At 38.3% G+C, this 17,303-nt stretch overlaps 3 protein-coding genes across 3 annotated transcripts; 1 reads left to right on the forward strand and 2 right to left on the reverse strand.

Moving 5' to 3' along the window:
• Positions 1-2,784: 2,784 nt before the first annotated feature.
• Positions 2,785-3,950, forward strand: LOC311486369 (transcription factor HES-5-like). Its single transcript, XM_084542182.1, has 2 exons — positions 2,785-3,087; positions 3,199-3,950. The coding sequence occupies exons 1-2, from the start codon at positions 3,031-3,033 to the stop codon at positions 3,613-3,615; spliced, it is 474 nt and encodes a 157-aa protein (XP_084398308.1). The 5' UTR covers positions 2,785-3,030; the 3' UTR covers positions 3,616-3,950.
• A 5,247-nt stretch (positions 3,951-9,197) lies between these two features.
• Positions 9,198-10,583, reverse strand: LOC311487105 (transcription factor HES-4-like). The gene is made up of 2 exons (XM_084543224.1): positions 10,143-10,583; positions 9,198-9,812 (listed from the first exon to the last, which is right to left on the reverse strand). The coding sequence occupies exons 1-2, from the start codon at positions 10,263-10,265 to the stop codon at positions 9,483-9,485; spliced, it is 453 nt and encodes a 150-aa protein (XP_084399350.1). The 5' UTR covers positions 10,266-10,583; the 3' UTR covers positions 9,198-9,482.
• Positions 10,584-14,203: 3,620 nt separating this feature from the next.
• On the reverse strand, positions 14,204-15,544 carry LOC311487146 (transcription factor HES-1-like). The gene is made up of 2 exons (XM_084543300.1): positions 15,038-15,544; positions 14,204-14,924 (listed from the first exon to the last, which is right to left on the reverse strand). The coding sequence occupies exons 1-2, from the start codon at positions 15,158-15,160 to the stop codon at positions 14,592-14,594; spliced, it is 456 nt and encodes a 151-aa protein (XP_084399426.1). The 5' UTR covers positions 15,161-15,544; the 3' UTR covers positions 14,204-14,591.
• Between the last annotated feature and the right edge of the window lie 1,759 nt (positions 15,545-17,303).

The raw sequence follows: 17,303 nt of genomic DNA on the forward strand, positions 1-17,303 counted from the left end.
AGTAACAGAATCTCACTCATCTCACGTGACAGTCGTCTAGATGAAACAGATGTGTCCTCTGTCTTGTGACAGGTTGTTCCAGTGAGTTGAGAGTTAGTTGGGGTTTCCCATACTGAATCGTGTGAGCTGTGATCAATGCAACACAATGGGAGTTTGAATGAGTATTGGCTCTGTGTCATTGAGAAGACATAACCTGACGGTAGTAAACATCTGGAAGTAATGAAAGGCTACGGCTGAGTTTTCTAAGAGGTTTGAAGCTAAAAAAAAGTCTCTTTGAATATTATTGTTATTCACCAGTGGGTTAAGTGTCTTTAAATGTTCAGAAGTGAAAGGGATTTGAATGGAAGGTTGGGTGAATGGTTAATTGTTCTCAGAACACGAGATTCCTTTTTAGTCCAACAAATTTCACAAAAATAACTTTTCTTGAAAGCAGCAATGTTCGTACTAAAGTATCTGCATGTTAAAACACTGGGCAAGACAAAAGTCTATACAACCCTTTTTATAAGGGCCCTGACAGTTTGGCATCCATCAGTGGGATAAATAAAAAAGGTTTGACTAAAATAATGACCCTGTTACAAGGAGTGGAAATGGAGCTGGCAAGAGTTACAGAGTTGGCACCTAACAGAGACAGAGAGAAAAAAAAAAAGCAGAAAAAGAATAAGAAGTGAAAAAAAGGTCTTCCTCTGAAGTGTGCCAACTCCCCTTGGAGAATAGTCAGGTGCTGGTGGGGCTGAGGATGCTAATCACACTGAACTGTGACTCTCCCTCTCGCTGCTTTCCCACACTCTGTCCATTGACTGAGCTCCCACTCAACAATGGACATGTGCCTTGTTAAATGCTAATTCATCCCCACACACAAGCAGCTCCCAGCTCTGCCCTGAGGGTGATTTTTGTTGTTTAGGCCCTCTCCTCAATTAAGCTAAGAGAATAAGACAAATAAACACAAATATTTTGACTGGGGGATGCAACTTAACGAGCAATCAACGAAAAAATTTTTGGGTGCAGAACAATTTAAATTCCCCAAACCCAGCCCATGTTTAGCATCATGCAGTGCATATACAATTAATGTATGTTTCATGTAGCACAATATGGTTCCTGAGGGCTGATATGAAGACATTTTAATTGGCTTTTCTTTCCACAGAAATTGTTTATATTACTATAATTGTTACATTCATTTCCATTGTCAGCTCAAACAAAGATTATTCCCCTTTTTCTCATTTGCAATTATTGATTTAACGCACACTTTATGCATAGTTTATATATTTGTCAGTGTTTAACAAAGCATTATTGTCATGTATGTGTGATTGATCCAGATTTTGTGCAATTCCAAAAGAAAAAAAAATCAATAAGGCAACGTTAAAGCGTACTCTGTCTGGTTCTGGGTGCCTTTATGTTTGTGGTTGTCGACAAATGCATTGATAATGACTTTTTCCTGCCCCTTTGATAAGTTGAAAATGCAATAGTTTGCCTAGTTATTTTAAGGTATTAAGGCCTTACATTTTGGTTTAAAACATTTTTCACATTTTAAAAAAGATGGCATCTACAGTATAAACAATGTGCTAAATAAATGAAACCATCCGCTTTTAGAATTGTTTTTTAATTGAAATGCAATTGAATTCGTTCCATTCATTCCATTCCAATCAACATTATCACTAAGAGCTCTGATAAAAAAAAAATATTCTCAAGTTTAGTGAGTAAATAATGTAAACATTTAAAATTCAGTAGTAAAGAATTCCTTCCCCCCTTCACAGCCGTCTTTGTCTGGTCTGTCTCTATTGTCCCTCAGGGGCTCTGTGAGTGAGTTTTCTCTGGTTTCCCACACTCCGTCCATTCACTGCTTTCAAGAACAAAAGAAGTGTGTCTGGTTGCACATCACATTAATTATAGAGTCAGTTTACGCGTTTTGTCTCACTGCCTCTCAATGGAAATTCCTGTCATCAAGACTCGGCATTACCAGGCTTTTGTAAAACCGCTGTGGGGAATGCAGACATGCGAAGGATTAATGGACATTAAAAAGCCCTTTTCCCCCCTTTTAGATCCAGAGTGTCCCCCTGCATTCCAGGCGGTTTATTTTGACGGGAGGATGAAAGGGAGTCCCGTTCCTGAATTGGTCATTGTGCTATAGATCTATGGACTTTAAGTTAAAAAATGATTTGTAATAGCTGCAGTCAAGCTTTATTTAAGAGATGACCAAGCCTTTTTATCCAGCTGCTGATAACAAAATAGTGTCTTTTTAAAAAGTCTTTTTTAAAAGTTTCTGTTGTATTCAGGATAATATTACTATCTTAAAGTTTAGCATTATCATCGCCTCAATACAAAATAACTGACCAAGCAAGAGGAAAACTTTTCTGCAGAGTCATTTTAAGTGATTGTTGTATATGTACAATGTAATATAAAGTGAAAGTCCTATGAAGAAACATCGCACTCTAACAACTTTTAGTAATGTTTTGAAAAATTGTTGGATTTTGGTGAAACTATATTTTTATAAAATACTTAACTTTTATCAAATGAAACATCTAATTAAATTATCAGTTTAATTTATTATTGTTGCATATCCTAGTATATGGTATATCCTAACTCAGTATATGCTTGCACACACATAAAAACATTCCATTGAGTTTTTATTCTATATTTCACTCATACATTACATCAGGAATGTTATTACCCCCACGTGTGTGATGAGATGCTAAGTGTGTGCTCAGTCAAAGTCATTGATCTGCTCTCTCTACAGGGTCACTACTTTCCCAGATTCACACAGAGCTCTGTGAGTCTCCCTCCATCCCACCCACCCCAGTCCTCCACCTGTTCCCCTGAGATCTAACTATTATCCCTAAGGCAATAACACCACCATTCAGCGTCTCTCATCCTTTATTGTCTTCCTGAGCTCTCTGATTGGTCGAGACTGTGAGAAACTCATGCCAGACCAAGACCCACACATTCATATGGTAATGTGGGAGTATAAATAGGAGGAACGAAGCAGCAGAGATCAGATTCTCTCTACAGAGACCTCTACAACACACGGATCCAGACATGGCTCCTACAATCACTGCAGCAATGACCAACTCTCATCTCATTCCAACGCACAAGGTAAATTGAATATCTGACAACACTTGAAAATGTTTCTTTATATATGCTTATGTAACACTAACTCTAAACTGTAGAACAAGTTGATTAATGTCTTTCTTCTTCTTCCTGCAGCTCAGAAAGCCTCTGGTGGAGAAGTTACGCAGAGAGCGAATTAACAGCAGCATTGAGCAGCTCAAGTCTCTCCTGGGTCCAGAGTTCCTCAAACAGCAGCCAGACTCCAAGCTGGAGAAAGCAGACATCCTGGAGATGACAGTTTACTTCCTGAGACGACTGCAGCAGCAGCATCAAGCTGTGGACTCTGTTGATCAGGGCTACTCCAGGTGTGTCCAACAGGTGGTGCACTTCCTGTCCAAGGAGGAGGTGACCACTCAGACCCAGAGAAGACTGATGAACCACATCAACAAGCTGCAGTCTTCCTCTGAGAAAAACCTGACAGAGTCTGACTTCTCTCCTCTGAGCTCCACAGTCCAGACCAGCATCACCAAAGACAAGAGTCCAGTCAACAGTTCCCTCTGGAGGCCGTGGTAGACACCCAAGGACTTGTATAAAAGTGATGCTTGGAAGTAAAACTCTCTCATATATAAGTACCTGTACTTAGATGCATGTTAGTGGTCACCTCATTTTGAAGAGTCATTGCCTACATTACAATAGTGCTTCATTCAGACTGCCTTTTGTAAAGGTCAGATTCTGTGTTTCTGTGATATTTACAGTCCTCTTATTTCTGATTCTGTTTTACTATGTGAAGTAGACGTTATGTTCCCCAGTGTGAAAACACTGAACATGGTGTGTATACATTTTACTCCATCTAGGAGGCACATTTATTCGTGTTGAACATGTTTAAGATTTTTATGTGATATTCACATACGATATGGATGTTTTCTCTCTGCATTTCTCAGCAGATGAATTTAAAGACCAATGTGTTGCTTTATAACTCTGTGAGTGACAGCACCTATGCCTTCAATGAAGGATTTGTTATTTTTAAAATGTCTCCAAATGAATGTATCTCTTCAAGCCAAGTGATGCGCATTAAAACAATCACAAAAAACAACATACTTTGCTTGTCTAGCGTCTATTATCTTCCACTGCTGCATTTATCTACATGTTGTTGTTTTTTTTATGTGGGAATAATATCTGCAACGATATCAGGATATACTTGCAGAATACTGATCCAAGTCGTTCACTGACGCCAACTTATAAATTAGATGACACAAAACCGTGATGGACGGTGCCACAGAGCATCAGAGAGAGTCTTGTTCAATCCTTCTGCTGTCATCTTATGTCCGGTGTCAATCAATGCAAAATGTGGTGTTGCATAAAACTGGATGAGAAATAAGCAGGAGAAACAGCATACTGTATCTCAGTAATATGCTGGGCCTGATCAGCCTGCAGAACAGCAGCAGCAGACTCTGCTGGTGGGATGAAGGCCATTTGTTCAAAACATAATTCCCATATTTTATGTCTGGATGACGGTAGTGGCCAGCTCTGTCTAATGCATCACTCCAAAACGGAGCGGATGGAGCGGTTAATTATTCAGATAATTTCACATCCACAAGCAGCATGTTTACACTTGCACTTACAGATTATGTGTTATATTGCTGTCTATTGTGCAGATTTTTCCTTTAATTTGTCACTTGTATATAGTGCTTGCAATGCTTCTGTTCAAGGAATTTAAAATCTAAAGAGAGCTGGAATAAAAACACAATTCCTTTAAATAAAACTAACTTCCATCAGAGAAAAACATTCCAAGCCCAACTGAAAAATATTAAGCTCTATTCAAGAGAGACACTGGCGGGAATTTTGAAATACAAGTAGCCTTCATGTCACCATCACCTGGCCACATCTGAAAAACAACTAAAAGACTACAGTCTAATCAAAAGTAAAAGGCAACTAGACTTGTTTCAGTTTTCTTGAAGACCTGTCACCACCAAATGGCAGTACAGACATGAAGGCGCTACAGACTCTGTTTGCCTTTGCTTTAGATATACCATGCCCTGGATAAATCTTCACAAAGACAACAGATGCTTCATTCATTTTTATCCCTGCAGATTGTTTTAATAATAAATATAGCCTGTTCCTGATAGAAGATGCCCCAGAGTGGAAAGGGTTAATAGCTTCTGCAGAAAATGATTGCCCATCTGACTGTAACCCTAACAATAATAATAGCACAATAATGAATAAAGTCACACGCCAATAAAATTAATCTTCAGATATTTATTTTCTTGAAATATGCGACAACACAAAAACAGATTAAAATCCACTTTGGATGAATAAAAATAAAGCTGATGAATAAAACAAAATATGCATACATGGCATACACAAAACAACGATGGATCCCTTTTCAGAAGAAAGGTTGGCTTTTAAGGATATAATTATACACTACACCTTGAAGCAAGGCAGTAAGATACAAAGTGCAATCACACAATGTTAGCCTATAATGGATATTCACAGGAGCGATCGGTAACCATTGCCCTGTTTGGCTTTAAATGTTCACTCCAGTTAAACTGTCAAAACTCTAATGGCAGAATAAAATCCATTTTAAAACGTATAAAAATATTTGAACATCAGTAACTCAAATATTGCATAGTTAAAAGACTGTGCTTGAAGACTGCAAAAATTACAACCAGTGGAATCATAAATCCCACAAATAGCAGCTCAGTGTAAGACACTATAGTCGTCTGCACAGACAATAACTTCTTCACTTTTGAATCATCTGGCTACTTGAAGTGAGAATGAAACCTTCTCATAACCTTTAAATAAAGGTCCTTTGTAAAATGTTTAAATGTGACTAACAAGTCTCATCAGTCTCTGAGGAACTCCTTGTCCTAATGCATATAATGCATTTCACGCACTTGTCACCAAAACCTGTAGTCCACTGCTCATAAAATTGCAGTAGTTTTAATCCAGTTCTGGTGATTTTGTGTCCGGCTCCCTTAAAAGCACAATGGAGACAAATCTTCCTCTGCGTCTGGAAAAAGGCGTAAAATGTCCCTTGAGTACTTGGAGTAGCCGTTGTGCGACAGCAGGGCTTTTCTCAAGGTGAGGAAGCACTTTGTTTTCTCCAGGATGTCTGAAACTGGGATCCCGTTCTGCAGGTGCTCCCCAATCAGAGCCTTCAGCTTCTCCACTCCGATGCTGCATTTCCTCTCCAGCATGTGAAGTTTACACCTGAGAGAAACAAAGTCACAACTTTTATTAACGTGTTCATCATTTCAGTAAAAAAGTACTTAGCAAAGACATACAGTTCACAGTGAGGAAGAAGTAACTTTAGCTCACCTAAAGAGCTGCTCCTTCACGCTGTCCTGAAGAGCGAGGTCCGCATAGAGAGCCATGTCGAGGTTGGTTTCTTTTGCTGGGAAGATCTGGAGTTGCTTGCAAAGGTTCAGCCGATGTCTCTGTTTACATCTGCGTCTCTGCTCTGTATTTATGCTGCTCGTCCTGCGTTCTTTATGCTGTTTGGCCAATCAGGAGCCTCAGAGCTCCAGACAATGGGCTGAACTTAATGGCTGTCAAGGAGAACAGGTGGGATGCTTTATCTGGGTGCCACACATCAGAAAGGTCACTGGGAAAATGTTTTTGCTGAAGTGGACACGGGAAAATTTTATTTCCCACTGTGATGCTCAGACCTGGACACTGACCATGTGGAGACACAGCACAGATGATTTAATATATCACTAATCTAAAACTAAAAATAATTTAAAATATGCCACACTACTGATACGTGACAGGAATTTATACATATGTAGCATGGGCAGGTTTCTGACTTGCACTGAAAAACAAGTTTTAATTCCTGAAAATGAATGTCTCTAAACAGCTATTCACTCTTAGTGCTCTTGTTTTCACTGTTTAATTCATTCTACAAATAAAAATATAACATTAAACTATTATTATAGCTTTTGGGTAATTTTTCAATAATGTTTTCTAACATTTAGGTTGTTGAGGTTTTATTTTCTCCCTCTGTGTGTCTCGTGGTGAGTTACAGCCAAACCAGATGGTTTATCTGTGAAGTGGCCTTCTGTCCTTTCCCTGCCTGAGAACGGGTCCTGAGGCTTTGTTAGAGCAGACACACTTCTATTGTGTGAGCGGCTGAGCAGGCTGCATACTGAAGTGTGGGAAGCCGTGTGTCGCTGTGGCTCCCAGCAGCAGAGAAAGAGGAGGGCGTGTGACTGGGGCACGTTCTGGCTTGTGCAGGGAGCTGTGGGGGCTGAGAGGAGGGGAAATGAGAAACCTGAGCCTCTAAACAGACAGCAGAGAGACATACAGGCAGATGGAGGGCAGATAAGCAGGGACATAAACCCACCTGAGCCTGGTTACACCAGTTTCCATGATTTAAGGTGCTAACATGAAATTGTGCTTTAAAGGCATCATATGAAGTCCAAAATAACATGTCTTGTTAGTGGTCACAACGATAGAAGTGCTCATGCACACTATGAATACAATAGGATATGATATGCAATATGAATGCATCTGCACTAATGATCCAATAACGCATAAGTCCTTCAACCCTATTTTAAAATAACATCGAAAAACTGAGCATTGAAAGAGAGTTTTCTTGCTGTAAATAATCTTCTTTATACTGTGACCTTTGCTTTACACAAAGAATCTGCAGAAGATTTGGAAAAAAATAATATTAATTCAGTGTTATATTATTAACAAACTTAAAAAGATATTCTTGCACAGGCTAACTAGGTTTTGGGTGGCATGACGGTGCAATGGTTAGCGCTGTTGGCACACAGCAAGGAGGGTTTGGGGTTTGAATCCCCCAGCCGGCTGGGGCCTTTTTGAGTTTACATGTTTTTCCTGAGTGCTCCAGCTTTCTCTCACATTCCAAAGACATGCATGTCAGGGTTGATTCTAAGTTGGCTGCATTATGAGTGTGAATGGTTGCGTTTCGTTCTTCCTTACTTAGCCGGAGACCTCACTGTGATGTACTCTGCCAGTCCACTGGGATAGGCTGCAGCCCAGCCGCAACCCTCTAACCCAGTGCTTCTCAATTATTTTCTGTCAAGCCCCCCCCTAGGGCACAGAATTTTTTTCACAAGTGGACCTTCTGTGTTTGGTAAGAAATGCAAAGACATCAGCAGGTCTTTGGTGTCACAGCTATCCACAAATAACTAACTCATTATCAAGTTAGTTAGGTCTATCTAACACGTTAACTAACTAACTAACTAACTAACTAACTTGCTAAATAGGTTAGATAGGTCTATCTAACTAACCAGCTAACTCGCTAAATAGCTAACTCACTCACTTAGAAACTTATTAGAAAGGTTAGCTGCTAATATTTTATAAACATTAACTAAGTTTGATGATGATTATATTTAGAGCACACTTTTAGCCTTGAGAATAAAAATACTGTCTGCAAATAGTTGTGGAGGTATGTGTGTCCACAGTGTATATGCACATCAGCTGTTGAATTGATGTTATACATTATATATTAAACTCCAGTACTTTGGGAAGTAGATGTTTGCTTAGTGCATCAATCCACCAGTTACTGGTATCCTGATTGTGATACCTAATTAGAATTAAATAAAAATGTCATTGTTCATATTAACTGTGTGGTATGTAAATGCATTTATATTGTGCTTTGCTGCTGTATATAAAAATTACGTCAACAACCAACACATCTAATTTTATCCAAACTGCTTATACTTATTAAGCAGTCATTTCTAAAGACAGGGGTTGACAGGGGCCAATCATATAATTTCTACCAGAAAATACATCCAAACTGAAAAATTGTTGAAACAAGATAAAAATACAATGAGAAGAGAACATGTTATTTTCAAAAGACAGTTTGTTTATTCATCGAGGCACATGGAGCCACATCAAGTATGGTAACTCCAACAAGAGGTGATGATGCATCACAACAACTTGTAGATTTCTACAAGACACACTGTACTCAGAGAGAGTAAAGGAACAACAGTCTTCATAAAAGACAAAAAGTCAAAAATTTGCTCTTAATAAACAAAAGCAATAGAAACGCAGCCTTCAGAAAAAAAAGGAAAAAAAACATTTAGATGTTACAACACATCAGATTTGAGGAATGACAGACTTTCTGATCAAAATGATCAATACTAATCAAAGAATAACAGATGTTACCATACCATTATACATTATACACTACCAGTACATGGAGTACGGTGTAAAATAATAATAACTGCGGATGCAATCAGATTTGGTTCATGCAACATGCATGACAAGATGTTTTCTTTCTAACATGAAAGATATTGTTGCTGTTGCATTTCCTCAGGAAATGTCACATTTCACAAAGAAAAACTAATATAAACCTTCTGTACATACAGAAGAACAAGTCCATAATATTTCAGAGACTTCAGTCCAGTAATCTTTGACCAATGTGGTCATTTAAATTTAGTCTGGTAGTAACTCCAGTCTGTAGGTGTCTACCACGGCCTCCAGAGGGAGCTGTTGACTGGACTCTTGTCTTTGGCGATGCTGGTCTGGACTGTGGAGCTCAGAGGAGAGAAGTCAGACTCTCTCAGGTTCTTCTCAGAGGAAGACTGCAGCTTGTTGAAGTGGTTCGTCAGTTTTCTCTGTTGTTGATGCTGCTGCAGCTGTGTCAGGAGACAGACTGTCATCTCCAGGATGTCTGCTTTCTCCAGCTTGGAGTCTGGCTGCTGTTTGAGGAACTCTGGACCCAGGAGAGACTTGAGCTGCTCAATGCTGCTGTTGATTCGCTCTCTGCGTAACTTCTCCACCAGAGGCTTTCTGAGCTGCAGGAAGAAGAAGAAAGTCATTAATAAACTTGTTCTGAAGTGTAAAGTTAGTGTTATATAAGAAGACTCAAGTTTACACTTGAGTCTTACAGTCTATATTTTTATTTTATTTTATTTCTCTCGGTGTACATTACACTTATATTGCTTACCTTGTGTGCAAACTACTGTTTACTGTAGTACTTATGTTTTTTTTACTACTGGCTGCAGGTACAACAATACATTTCACTGTGCATTGTACTATGTATAACTGTGCATGTGACAAATAAAACCTATCTATCGAAAACTCTTGACAAAATATTTTCAAGTGTTGTCAGATTTTCAATTTACCTTGTGGGTCAGAGTGAGATGTTCCTGAGAGTTGGTCATTGCTGCAGTGATTGTAGGTGCCATGTCTGGATCTGTGTGTTGTAGAGGTCTCTGTAGAGAGAATCTGATCTCTGCTGGCTTCATCCCTCCTATTTATACTCCCACATCTCCATATGAATGTGTGGGTCTCGGTCTGGTTGATGTTTCCCACAGTGTGAACCAATCAGGGAGCTCTGTGAGACAATAAGACATGTAGAGCAGCAACATGATCCTGTTAATGCCCTGGAGACAATAGTTAGACCTCAGGGGAACAGGTGGAGGATGGAGGGCAGATAGAGAGAGACTCACAGAGCTCTGTGTGAAAGTGGTGACCCTGCCTGATGCTGGGATCAATGACATTGACTGAGAACACGCTTATCATCTTATCACACACGTGGAGGAATAACATGTATGATATAACGTACATGTAGAATACAAATTGATATGTAGACTATGTGGGAATTAAGTTTTAATATTTGTGTGTAATATTTCAACATGTGTTTGAGGTGTAACAGGTGAAAGATTTTGTCATAACTGATCATTTTGGATGATTTAATATTACACATTTCCCTTAAGATTTATTTTTTCGGGAACACACATATTTGTGAAGCAGTAGTATAAGATATCAGAGTGTGGTTCCCCATTGATTTAATTTAGAATAACTGAAGACAGTAATCATGCTGTTATCCGGATGCAGTTGGGTCTTTTGACACGTGCCTTGCAGTCAGTGTGAGTAACAAGTTGATCTCAGTTTCCCACACTGACTCCATGTGCTGCAGTCAATGATCCACAAAGAGATGTCTGTGACAGATGCTGGAGGTGTGTCCTTGTAGAAACAGAGCATTACATCACCAACCATCTGGAGGGAAAGGATCTGATTGGATGACTCTGATACAAAATCCGAAATCATGCTCAATAATCTAAGTAACATAAATGTGATTTGGGGTGTCATATGTTCAGTTTACAGCCATCATCATACCTCCAGTGATACTCATAAGTGATTACTGACCATGAAGTGATTAAAAATTTCATCTCAGAGTGTGGGAGGTTGCCTGGGAGGCATCATTTTCCCGAAGTGTGCCAAATCCCTTTGGAGAATTAGTTGGCTGCTGATGGAATCATTAAACTCTGCCCTCCAGAGTTTTCCCACACTTTGTCCATTAGCAGAAAATAGACACATGGCCTTCTGGTAACTAAGCTGAATATCTTCTTTGGCACAAACATACCCCTTAAAAAAAATAACCATGATATAAAAAGTTCATACTAAAGATTTAAGTATAAAAAAAACTTATTATTATAAAAAGTTAAAATCTCATGTTTGTGTACCAATTCTGGATCAGACAAAAAATATATATCAGGACGGAACTTTGAATTCATGATTGGGTTAATTAATTCAGATCTTAGTTAATGAGACAGGAAGTGGAGACTGAACGTCACTCAACACCGGGATTGACTAGCTACGTGATTAAAAAAAAACAAACAAACAAACAAAAAACTTTTGAAAATAATGTTTATAAGTAATTGTTACTGAAAGTTTAGCTCAGTAATAGGGTGGCAGTACCTTTGAAGTAATTAAGGAAGCATTTGGAGATTCAGAAATTTTCACAAGTGAAGAAATTTAACAGCAGCATAAGCAGAGACGTCAACGGCTAGCGGTTAGCGGCTAACGGCTAACAACAATCGTTGGTCAGGAGCAGTTTTTCCCAATTTCCCTGTCTTGTCCATGTTCACAAGAGGCAGTTGAACGGAGCTCGATTCAAACCAGTACCATTAATGGATAACTGAAATGTTTCTTGTCCCCAGATGGTTCATCACAAAAGTTAAATTACACTGTGAGCAACTGCTATCTGAGGTCTTATTTTTAAGCATTAGCTTAATTTTCATTCATTTCGTTTTTTGTTAGTGCTTTCAAATTAGTATTCTATTTACAGTAGACTGTTTTCCATCTGTCGGTGGTGTTGAATAACGTTTTTCTAACTAGCTAATTCGAGTTTTTCTTCCTCAGTTTTGTTGATGGTCTAGTGGTCTTGATTTGTATTTTTTGTCCAAGTTAACTTATCTCCTAAGCATATTAATCCAGTGTTTTGTTTTTGGCCTTCAGTTAAAATTCCATATTGTCTTGATGGGGGATCAGCTAAATACATGTTATTTTGTCTTAAGTTCTTGTGTTTAAGTATATTTAACAGAATAGCTTGCATCGTGTAACATTTAGCCATATCCATAATTGAGAACGGCCGTATTTATACAGTGTGGTTAGAAAAGCAGCAGATTTGTGGGAAATATTCTCTTCTGTCAGAGGCTTTGAGGAAACCTGTTAACACATGTGCATGGTTTCTCTGTTTCAGATTAATGTGGACAATGTCCCACTGAGAGGCATTTTTATGAATTGAGGTCAAAGAAGATTTCAACATGATGAGCAGTTCGAAAGACACTAAACACAATAAAGATCAAGAAAACTTACCTGAGGATGAATGAAAAGAAATGCGGTAAGTAAACATTAAGATTCCCACAATTAGATTTGACCATGTTCTGCATGACGTGGTGTATTTGTAACACAAGACAGTTGTTATTCAGTCTCAACTGAATTCACAAGTAGTTTCCAAAGCACATTTCTGTGTCATGAAAGATCCTTCAGTTTGATTCTAAAATACAAAAGACAGCTTTCAACAGAGTGGATTCTCTCTCATTGGGCAAAAAAAGAGACTATACATGATGAGCAGTCAGATGAAAATACTCTGTGTGACGCAGTGTGTGTTTCCCACTGTTCTTTGGAAAATTGCTGTTGTCTCTCAGAAAGCATCCTCTTCAAATTTCTTCAGATAGTACTTTTGATCCCAATAAACAGATAAAAGATTCTCGAAACAAAAAATCACTAAATAACTGGTGAGTTGACAATATATGATAAAGGAACAACCAGAGGTATGATTTAAAGTGAGTCTCAGTTTTTGGAGCCAGGCTCCTTTCAAACCTGTGTCCCTTCAGGGCAAAGGTCTGGACCTATTGTTCCACGGTAGCTCTGTGAGTGAGTTTGTTCTGGTTTCCCACACTCTGTCTATTGACTGCTTTCACTGGAGGAACAATAGAAGTGTGCCTTATTATGCATCACATTAGACACAGTGTGTGGCCTCTTTAAGGAGGGAAAACTTAAAACACTTTTATACAATAAATTACCTAAAATTGACCATTTCCCCAAAATACAGTCATAGTGCATCAACAGTGTCGATGAACCATATGTTTTCCTTTGGTCTGCCGACTTAATCCACATAAATAGAACACTATAACTCTGATCAACTCTCCACATCAACAATTTTAATTGCATTACGTAGTTATGCTTTGTTTGAAGCCAAATGTGCCTATTGGAGATAAATGATTACCTGCATGCTGATTTTTATAAGGATTCATCAATCAAATGTAGGGACATGGTGGAGACATCCGTCAATCAACTTAAATGGACAGAAAATGGAGGACATCTGTCTTTCTTCATAAAGAGGGTAACTACAACATACAGTAACAACAGAACACAGTTTTCAATAGGCAGTTTGTTTATTCATTAAGACACATGGAGCCACATCAAGTATGAAAAACTCCAACAAGAGGTGATGATACAACAACTTGTAGATTTCTACAAGACACACTGTACTCACAGAGAGTAAAGGAACAATAGTCTTCATAAAAGACAAATAGTTGAAAGTATTTAAGGACACAGTATCCACTGTACCCTTAATGACCAAAAGAAAACACTTAAGACTGACCTTAAAACAGATCACATCAGACTCAAACTTAATCAAACTTCACAACAAAACTGTGATGTTAAAATAACCTTTGCAGTTAAGGATAAAAATATTGATCTCAAACCAGATCATTTATTTGTAATCACTGTAAGTTAAGTAAATTTTGACAACATGTCCACATAAAGGACAATTAACATATTAGATCAAAATGATCTATTATTACATTTCCACTATGTTTAACCCACAGTGAAGGTAAAAATAAGACCTCTGATATCAATAAAACCTTTTAGACTAAAAGGATAAACATTTGGATCTTAAACCAGATCAGTTTGATGATTCAGAGAGTTTGTCCATAAAAAGAACATTAAAATTTTTGATCACAATGATCAATAACAATCAATAGATAACAAATGTCATCATAGTATTACCAGTACTTGAAGTACGGTCAGAAATAATAATTGCGGATGCAATCAGATGTGGTTCATGCACTGTGCATGACGAGATGTTTTCTTTCTAACATGAAAGATATTGTTGCTGTCATTTCCTCAGGAAATGTCACATTTCACAAAGAAACACTAATATAAACCTTCTGTACATACAGAAGAACAAGCCCATAATATTTCAGAGACTTCAGTCCAGTAATATTTGACCAGTGTGGTCATTTAAATTTAGTCTGGTAGTAACTCCAGTCTGTAGGTGTCTACCACGGCCTCCAGAGGGAGCTGTTGACTGGACTCTTGTCTTTGGTGATGCTGGTCTGGACTGTGGAGCTCAGAGGAGAGAAGTCAGACTCTCTCAGGTTCTTCTCAGAGGAAGACTGCAGCTTGTTGATGTGGTTCATCAGTTTTCTCTGTTGTTGATGCTGCTGCTGCAGCTGTGTCAGGAGACAGACTGTCATCTCCAGGATGTCTCCTTTCTCCAGCTTGGAGTCTGGCTGCTGTTTGAAGAACTCTGGACCCAGGAGAGACTTGAGCTGCTCAATGCTGCTGTTGATTCGCTCTCTGCGTAACTTCTCCACCAGAGGCTTTCTGAGCTGCAGGAAGAAGAAGAAAGTCATTAATAAACTTGTTCTGAAGTGTAAAGTTAGTGTTATATAAGAAAACTCTTGACAAAATACTTTCAAGTGTTGTCAGATTTTCAATTTACCTTGTGGGTCAGAGTGAGATGTTCCTGAGAGCTGGTCATTGCTGCAGTGATTGTAGGTGCCATGTCTGGATCTGTGTGTTGTAGAGGTCTCTGTAGAGAGAATCTGATCTCTGCTGGCTTCATCCCTCCTATTTATACTCCCACATCTCCATATGAATGTGTGGGTCTTGGTCTGGTTGATGTTTCCCACAGTGTGAACCAATCAGAGAGCTCTGTGGGACAATAAGACATGTGGAGCAGCAACATGATCCCGTTAATGCCCTGGAGACAATAGTTAGACCTCAGGGGAACAGGTGGAGGATGGAGGGCAGATAGAGAGAGACTCACAGAGCTCTGTGTGAAAGTGGTGACCCTGCCTGATGCTGGGATCAATGACATTGACTGAGAACACGCTTATCATCTTATCACACACGTGGAGGAATAACATGTATGATATAATGTACGTGTAGAATACAAATTGATATGCAGACTATGTGGGAATTAAGTTTTAATATTTGTGTGTAATATTTCAACATGTGTTTGAGGTGTAACAGGTGAAAGATTTTGTCAAAACTGATCATTTTGGATGATTTAATATTACACATTTTCCCTTAAATATCTTTTCATCAAAAACACACATTTGCAAAACAGTACGATGAGATATCAGAGAGTGGTTTCCCATTGATTTAATTTAGAATAACTGAAGACAGTAATCATGCTGTTATCTGGATGCAGTTGAGCCTTTTGACACGTGCCTTGCAGTCAGTGTGAGTAACAAGTTGATCTCAGTTTCCCACACTGACTCCATGTGCTGCAGTCAATGATCCACAAAGAGATGTCTGTGACAGATGCTGGAGGTGTGTCCTTGTAGAAACAGAGCATTACATCACCAACCATCTGGAGGGAAAGGATTTGATTGGCTACTGCTGACACTTTGTAAAATCTGAAATTCTACTCAATAATCTATTCTCGTGTAATGCAAATGTGATCAGATAAGATAATCCTTTAATTTATGTATTTATTATTTATTTTCACTTTGCATGGATTATCATACCTCTAGTGATAATAATAACTGATTACTGACCATGAAGTGATTAGAAATTTCATCTCAGAGTGTGGGAGGTTGCCTAGGAGGCATCCTTTTCCTGAAGTGTGCCAAATCCCTTCGGAGAATTAGTTGGCTGCTGATGGAATCATTAAACTCTGCCCTCCAGAGTTTTCCCACACTCCGTCCATTAACAGAAAATAGACACATGGCCTTCTGCTACTTGTGATTTTGATGGTCACATTTGGAAGAAATAGTACTTTGTGAGCAACCCTTAAAATATTTCCCTATTAATTAAAGATCTCCAAATGATCTCCAAATTAAAATGAAAAAATTATTATAAACAGTCAAATTATTCTGTTTGTGTATTGACTCTGAGCCAAGGGCCTAAGGAGTCTGTATAAAATGGTGAAATTTCTGATTTGATTACATGATTTTAGCAATTCGGGTCACAATGTGACAAAAAGTAGAGAATAGGTTTCACTCCATGGCTGAATAAGGTAAGCTAATTTAAGACAACAAACAACATTCGAGCAACATCAACTTATGTTCATCTTCCAGTTAATAAATTAAAAACCATCAAGTTTTAGATAATAATAACTATGCTTTGCTTTGTTTGTTAGTCCAAATATTCCATGTACACTGATTAAAACACTCGACAAAAGAGCTACACCTGACTAGCAGCTGCCACGAGCCATTAACCTTTTTGGTGTTGGCATAACTGCTGCTGAATTTCTACATTTGTTTTATTTGTTAAACCTACCACAATTATATATAATTCTTAATGTTGTTCCAACTATTTTCAGATAACTTAAAGGTTATGTTGTTATGGTTCATGTGCCTGTCGCTTAAGTTACACTGGTGAGGAACTGTTAAATAAAGTTTAGTTTTTTACTACTACCTATATTTTTGTCATATTTTGTAGCATTTCTGCAGACTGTCAGCTGTATTGATTAATGGATGTAGCTTACTAACTAGTGTGCTGCTATTCTGCTGTGCAGTGTCCTGTTTTCCAAAGTATGTTGGTGCTGGATCTGATACGTTATTCCTTAACTGTTCATGACTTGGTACATCTTACAGGTAATTGACATCATGTAACAGTGTGACATGTCTTACTTGACTGCTTTTACTGGAAAGATACTTGTAGTATAAGTCCATGTGTTGTTCGATGTGGACTGAATTAACAAATAGTTTCTAGATCACCTTCCCGTGTTATGGTAAATGGCCTTGCTTTATATATAT

Source organism: Chelon labrosus (assembly GCF_963514085.1).
Source record: "Chelon labrosus genome assembly, chromosome: 4".
Taxonomy (NCBI): Eukaryota; Metazoa; Chordata; class Actinopteri; order Mugiliformes; family Mugilidae; genus Chelon; species Chelon labrosus.

What these genes read in the sequence shown, in the direction of transcription:
- LOC311487105 (XM_084543224.1), bottom strand. Translation starts at nt 10,265, where the DNA reads ATGAAGCCAGCAGAGATCAGATTCTCTCTACAGAGACCTCTACAACAC. An exon ending in ATCTCACTCTGACCCACAAG is followed by an intron (nt 9,813 to 10,142) that starts GTAAATTGAAAA and finishes TTCTTCCTGCAG; the next exon opens with CTCAGAAAGCCTCTGGTGGA.
- LOC311487146 (XM_084543300.1), bottom strand. Translation starts at nt 15,160, where the DNA reads ATGAAGCCAGCAGAGATCAGATTCTCTCTACAGAGACCTCTACAACAC. An exon ending in ATCTCACTCTGACCCACAAG is followed by an intron (nt 14,925 to 15,037) that starts GTAAATTGAAAA and finishes TTCTTCCTGCAG; the next exon opens with CTCAGAAAGCCTCTGGTGGA.
- LOC311486369 (XM_084542182.1), top strand. Translation starts at nt 3,031, where the DNA reads ATGGCTCCTACAATCACTGCAGCAATGACCAACTCTCATCTCATTCCA. An exon ending in ATCTCATTCCAACGCACAAG is followed by an intron (nt 3,088 to 3,198) that starts GTAAATTGAATA and finishes TTCTTCCTGCAG; the next exon opens with CTCAGAAAGCCTCTGGTGGA.